The 7109-nt window shown below is 37.9% G+C and overlaps 1 protein-coding gene across 1 annotated transcript; it reads right to left on the bottom strand.

Annotated features, from left to right (window-relative positions):
• Nucleotides 1-599: 599 nt before the first annotated feature.
• Nucleotides 600-3029, bottom strand: LOC148027925 (uncharacterized). Its single transcript, XM_087688971.1, has 3 exons — nt 2892-3029; nt 1276-1352; nt 600-1181 (listed from the first exon to the last, which is right to left on the bottom strand). The coding sequence occupies exons 1-3, from the start codon at nt 2920-2922 to the stop codon at nt 879-881; spliced, it is 411 nt and encodes a 136-aa protein (XP_087545097.1). The 5' UTR covers nt 2923-3029; the 3' UTR covers nt 600-878.
• Between the last annotated feature and the right edge of the window lie 4080 nt (nt 3030-7109).

Below are 7109 nucleotides of genomic sequence, written 5' to 3'. Positions count from 1 at the left end.
ATTTTTCCATGTTAGTAGAGCTAGGTAGAATCTCTATTTTAATGCTTAATGTGCGAATGAGCATGTCAATTACAATGTCTATGTGAAACATGTCATGCTTCCATATAGAAGTCACTCTCTCAAGTTGGTTGTTCATCCTCTTTGCATTTGTCTCCTCATTTTCTTGTCATCAATAAGATTGTGTATTTTTCATAATCTTTTAGAACTTAAACAATTTAACCAAATTTTGATAGCTTTATTGCATTCATTATCATGACTCTTGCCTTGATTTAGTAATCAAGAATTGATACATGATTTTTTCTAAAGATAGTTAAACTAGTTTATCCTTGAAAAACTGTTAAGGACATCATTAGACTTAGCTTTGCATTTATGAAATCCAAAATCTTATAGATTCAAATGAATAACATGACTTGCAAATGATGTTAGTGCCAAGGGTGCCTATTGATTGAAAAATGTGGTGTCATGGTTGCCAAGATCTTGCATAAACATATACTAGACAAGCCTTGTAATGGAAACTATCGTATTTGTTGAATCAAAATCATACTCAAGGCATAGTCCATATTGAATATTATAGGCCTTGATGACATGCACGTGTCATCAATAAAAATTAATCACATAGCCTCATTGAACTAAAACTCATTGTTGTTGAGAAAAGTACATTGGTCCAATTTTCAAGTGATCAATTATAAGCATTTTGATCTGGGCTATTGTTGAGCTCCTATTAATTCCTAAGCTTGTATGTGCATGATGTACATGGATGTGAATGTTGTACATGGTCCTACCAACCCACAAGCCTTCCAAATTGGTAAGTTGTGACTTCATACTGCTATCACCACCACAAGCAATCACTTTACAATTGAGATTTTTTTATATTTTATTTAAGCGTCCAATCGTGTTTTTAATTCATGTGAACAATAATCTTGAAGGCATGCATTGTTTACATGATTGTAGTTCAACCTATAAGATATGGGAAGAGTTTTATATCCCTGATCACTCAACTTTTGCAAACTCATATGCTCAACCGTATTGGGATTAAATGGAGTATTTCCACCTATGCCTGCTTTCCACCCATTCGAATTATGGTTAAAGAAGTAAGGGCATTCAAAATTGTCTTTAATAGGATCATGTCGAGGAGGATAGAATTGCTTAAACTTCCCACAAAATGCAGTTACCCCAAATGCCTGCAATAAGAGCCAAAAATAGAAAGATCTGTTTCATGTTCTTTATAAGAATAGCTTTATAACTCTCATTTGGTACATGTATAGATGACCTTACCGCCAACGGGTTCATTTTGTTAGGGTAAACACCACCTCTATTGTCGTACACTTGCCAACATTCCTTTCTTCGGCATGCTAATGAAAACAATGGTGCAAAATAAGATTCTCAATGCATAAATGTGTATTCCATAAGAGCACTAGCCTAAACAAATATTTTGAAAGTAAAGAATAATGATAGGAAAGTAGACAACTAGATTCACTTGCTTTACAATGCGCCTCAACATTACAATTCGATTAATAATTTGAAATGTAAATGGTTGTAAGGGAACAAAAATCATAATAAGTATGATAATTAGCATGAGTTGCACCTGATTGAATATGTTTGATGGGCAACAAAAAGTACATTGAAATAGAAGACTTGCTTTCTCTCCCTTAGATGCATACCAAAAAGACTTCCTAGTCCTTGATTGGACAAGCCTCAACATGATCCTTTTTAAAGACACTTATGAAGATCAACCAAAGCTAGCCCCAACATGGACTTGCAAATGGAAATTACGTCGGTCAATTAGCCCCAGTAGCCACTCAACCATGGAAATTACTTTGGTCAATTAGTCCCAATAGCCACTCAGCCACGGACATTCCTTTGGTTAGTTAGCCCTAGTAGCCACTCAAGCATGAGCATTACTTTGATTAGTTAGAATTTAGGATGGAGGTTATTATAACGTTATTGGTGATTGTGATTAAGGCAGACTTACATGACATGAAGGTCCTTGCTCTAATGTACAATACCTTCAGATGGAGGGTGCTTTAATGTATGTTAGTTTTATGGCACTAAGGATGCTCTGGTGTGACACGAAGTGTCCTTTGGTCTACTGCATATTACTTTCATGATCAGACCAAGACGGTCAGAGACATTCTACACCTTCAGAGACCTAATTTCCATGAGCAAGAATCAGAGTACTAGAATGCATCAGACACAGACATTCTACTACCTAGAATGCTTCAGAAGCAGACATTCTACTGCCTCAGAGACCCAATTTACAATCAGAGTACTAGAATGCATCAGAAACAGACATTCTGCTACCTAGAATGCTTCAGAATCAGACATTCTACTGCCTCAGAGACCTAATTCCCATGAGCAAGAATCCGATTACTAGAATGCATCAGAATCAGACATTGTACTACTTAGAATGCATCAGAAACAGACGTTCTACTACTTTAGAGACCAAATCTCCGTGAGCAAGAATCCGAATACTAGAATGCATCAGAAACAGGCATTCTACTACTTAGAATGCATCAGAATCAGACATTCTACTACTTCAGAGACCTAATCTCCGTGAGCAAGAATCCGAATACTAGAATGCATCAGAAACAGACATTCTGCTACATAGAATGCATCAGAATCAGACATTCTACAACTTCAGAGGCCTAATCTCCATGAGCAAGAATCCGAATAGTAGAATGCATCAGAATCAGACACTGTACTACTTCAGAAACCTAATTTACATGAGCAAGAAGCAATAGCAATCTAATTTTCATGAGCAAGAAGCGGCAGGTAGACACTAAATTCATCAGAAAGAATGAGGTCTCTCATCAAGACGTGGGAACGTGAACTGCGTTTACGGGCCACACATCAGGAAAGCACGAAACGGAGAATGGCGGGACAAGACGTACGCAGTTTCCTCGCTCCTTGATGGGATGCCATCTTGGCGACGACGACGCTCCTTTTGCCGCAGACGTCCCTCTGACTGACTGACTGCCTGCCTCTCTGCCGCGCGCGCGCGCGCGCGCGAGAGAGAGAGAGAGAGAGAGAGAGAGCCCAGAACGTCGCGTATGTTCCGATACAAACAAAGAGTTTATAAGCTCTTTGTTCAGTGAGCTTACAGACGTTTGAATTTCGCCGTGTTCACCAAAAACCGAGGTTTCCTGTAAATTGAACAGTAAAGTTCTTTTATAAAGTTTCCAACATTTAAAGAATAAGATTCAAAACCTTAAAATTTTTGGTTTTAACAATAACCAATACACATAATTTATTCAAATATCCCTTTAAAATTTTAAGTTAGTGGTTTTTATACTTGCTACCAAAAATATTCTTTGTAAACACCGGTTTAAATAAATATGATACCTATATTCTCAAGAAACTCGTCTTATATATCTATGCTTGAAGTTTGAATTACGTTGTTATTCTTTAAGGTGAATCTCTAAATTCAAACTGCCTTTCTAGAATGTGCATTAGATGAATGAGCCTTTGTGGAATATGCATTAGATGAAGCCTGTACCCACTGTTTTATGAAGCTAATACTGTCTTACAAACTAAGATGCTCTCATGATGAATAGTGTCTTTGCAAATTATAAAATAATCAAGCAAGTTACCTGGCCAAATTCTGTAATGCACTAATCATGACATTTTACTACTTTTTGTACATTATTAAACACATTGTAACTTATAGAAGCATAGAAATATTAAAGACAAGTACATGAATATGCTATACACTTAGCATGCCAAAGAGTTGGCACATGTCTCTTCATCTTTTATAACTATTATTACAAGGTTTTGTTTGGGGGGGGGGGGGGGGGGGGGGGGGGGGGGGGGGGGGGGGTGGGTGGCCACATGGTGCACGTAGATCCCCTCCCCCCCTCACAAAATTCGATCACCATATGGCCGGGTGCCAACCCGCATGCAAATTGCTCACCCACCCACTCGCCCACAAATACACTTGGCTAACCAATTCTAGCGTGAAGCATAAGATGTAAGATGCAAAGTGCCTTGTTTAAACTTCAACCATATAGATTTATTCTACAATGTAGTATTTGTGGAAATTTTCTTATTGTACATGTGAACATCTTCTTTGTATATGCATATTATTGTTGTTGTTTAATCTACAAAACCCAGGATGTCCTTCTCATCGATAATGCACTCATGCATGCATTCTTGTATCTCTTTTTTCATTGGATATCAATGTCCAATCACTTGCAAGAATTGTAGAGATGGCCAATCATGTTCATATCGCATTGAACTATGGAGGGCATGGCATTATCCATGTGTCTAATATTATCCGTCTTTTGTAGTGATATACTCATCCATCTTTTGTATTGATATTAGATATTATTGCGCATGCATCGATATCTTGAATTGGTGTTGGACCATAATGGAGAGGCTACATAGTCTAGCTATAGTGACTCTTGCGCTTACTATCAGTAACACATTCCAATAATTGGTAATGAGGTTGTAATTGTAATAGCACATGAGGAAGCTTTTTCCACTACTTGGCATACCATTGACAATGTTCAATGTGGATGTTGCATTGATGAGTTGGTTGTAGACCACTTGTTGTACTATTAGAGTATCGACAAGTATTATTATGAATTGTTTTGTGAATGGTAACATCTTTGTTCATGTTGATGCCATATTATTCTAGCACTCGGTAGTTGTTAAAGATACTATTAATGTTGTTGGATTGTCCTTGATGAGCAAGATTTTCTAGATGATCATGTTCATTAACTAATGGGTTTCGCAACTGATGCCAACAAATTTTTTAGGTGCACTTGATGATGTATATTTCAAGGTCTTTCTAGTTCACCATGAGACCATGGAGCTAACATGTACGATTATAGTGTGTTTTTATCTCTTATAAGTGTTCTCTTAGATATCTGAGCTTGCTCATTGCACTAATATATTAAAAAAGAAACATTTGTTGAGTGGCCTAGATGGGAATTAGTAAATTGTACTAGTCTTTTGTGTTATTGGTGGATGATGTTTTCTTAAGCATCTTCTATAGTGGATTTTAGATCAGCTCTAGATGTGGTTCTGGTAATGGTGTGGTTTTTGTGGTAGTCATAGAACATTAGGTGGACTAATCTTGATGGATGAGCACAATACATGTCCACAAGGTACATGGCAATATTCCCTATCCTTGTGAGATTTCATTATCGTATGTATGTAGGGGAGGTGTCCATGTATGACAATTTTACATCTTCTCACTATTGAAGTCTAAATGTAGCTCAAGGCCACTTTAGTAAGTGATATTGGCTTGGACAAGAGATTAGTATTTTCTTGTTCAAGTCCAAGCTTATTAAATATTTGCATGGGCTCCCCACAAGAGTAGCAATGTTGGGTGATATGACACTAGTTTCAACGCTCATCTTTAGGATGGTAGTAGATATACCACTGGATTTCAGGGTCTATTATTGGTTTAGATTTTTATATAAGGCGACTGCACCTAACAATGGCAGCGAATAAGGGAAAAACTAAGGCAAATGATGACATGCAGCAACAAATAAGGGATTCACGTGCCCCAAGGCTGAAACTAACCCTAAGGTGGAAGATGAAGATTATTCTCATGGCATGGACAGCCTCAGTGCACTCACTAATACCCTCAGTTCGCATGAGACAAGGCATGATGAGAGACATAGAGAATTGATGGAAGGCATTGGTCAAATGAAGACGACTATGGACACCCTTGCTGCCCAGATTACTAAGTGGATGGAATTTCAAATGAAAGGGAAGGAACATGAAGATAGATTGGGTATGCATGCTGAACGAGTGACGGCTCCACCAGTGAATGCAACAAATATGAGCTCTCAAGGCATTTTGGGGAGAATGGGCATTCCTAACAGCACTTTTCAACAATGAGAGCCTTCACATAGACAGGAGGAGCCCATGAACAATGCAAACTTGTATTTTCTATGACCACTACTATAAGTAATATAGCAAGCATGGTGACACCTATATGAAGCTATTTTGCTAAGATGAGGAATCTTAATTTCTATGTTAAACCACATTGTTCATCGTTGGATAGAACATATGCATAGATCTCATTCATTGTATTTTTTATGTATCCTTTGTGCAATCATAGAATGATATGTGTGTGCAATGAGTCCCTATCTTGAATTTCATACCTAATGACATAATTTTGGATACATCTAACACATTCGGCATTCGTAAGGATGTGTTGATTGAAGAAGAGGTGGAATATAGTGTGAAAGAGTTTCAAGCACACTCAATAAGGAAATATTCTCATGAAAATTTTGTTTTCCTTTGCAATTGATTCCAATGTGTCAATGTTGGCCTACCTTGTATTGGTCACCTCATGTATAGTGAATGTAAAGAGGAAGTGAGGCATGCCCCACACATCCACCATTGTGAGAAGGTCCTTCAAGTTACACGGGTGCCATAAACCCTCCACCAGAGGCACAAGATCTATAGGCGAGTACAACTCTATTGGGTCAGATGTGACCTAGATAATCCTACTATAAACCCATTGGGCTCATGTCATAACCTCACCATCATTATACTCTACAAGACCCAGAGGACTAAGGTAAAATGTGAAGAGTCGAACAATATTGAGTCTCTCAACCTAACGGATCTCCATAGCTCATACTTGAGGTTGCCGATATGATCCACGTGCACATAGTAGCTAGTAAAAGTTCCTATACCAACCCATGTATTGTGTCCTAACAAGCATGAAGGAACTAGTAATGGGGTTGAAGAAAGATCCAATCATGTTGATAAACACACGATCTAGAGCATGGCAGAAGCTATGGAGGATGGAAGATGAATGTACAACTCATGATGACATCAACTTAAATAGACTAACTGTTGCACAAGTGAATTAGGTTCCAAGATAGATTAGCTTGGACTCATAAACACATTCTTGTGTAAGATGGACAATGACACTAACAGTGACTCAAACTGATAGTTTCATTACCTTGTTATGAGTGTCAACTAAGTACATGCACTTATAGCTTTTTGGATAGTACCACTCTCCTCACTGTGCATATTGGATTCTGAACATCTCTTCCTAGAGCATACATCAATTGCCTATCTTCTAGCCTCTCCAAGGCATAGATTCAGCCTCTATGGACATACATCTGGCCAAGCATCATTTCCTA

This window comes from Lygodium microphyllum, chromosome 12 (genome assembly GCF_053477565.2).
Source record: "Lygodium microphyllum isolate KBCC chromosome 12, Lygodium_microphyllum_v1.1.10, whole genome shotgun sequence".
Classification (NCBI taxonomy): domain Eukaryota; kingdom Viridiplantae; phylum Streptophyta; class Polypodiopsida; order Schizaeales; family Lygodiaceae; genus Lygodium; species Lygodium microphyllum.
This window is presented reverse-complemented; position numbering and strand designations above follow the sequence as displayed.

Bases quoted from the DNA above. Each gene is read 5' to 3' on its own strand.
- LOC148027925 (XM_087688971.1), bottom strand. From the start codon at position 2,922: ATGGCATCCCATCAAGGAGCGAGGAAACTGC. The intron at 1,353-2,891 runs GTACGTCTTGTC...TGTTTTCATTAG, and splicing joins TCAAGGAGCGAGGAAACTGC to CATGCCGAAGAAAGGAATGT. The intron at 1,182-1,275 runs GTAAGGTCATCT...CTCTTATTGCAG, and splicing joins ACAAAATGAACCCGTTGGCG to GCATTTGGGGTAACTGCATT.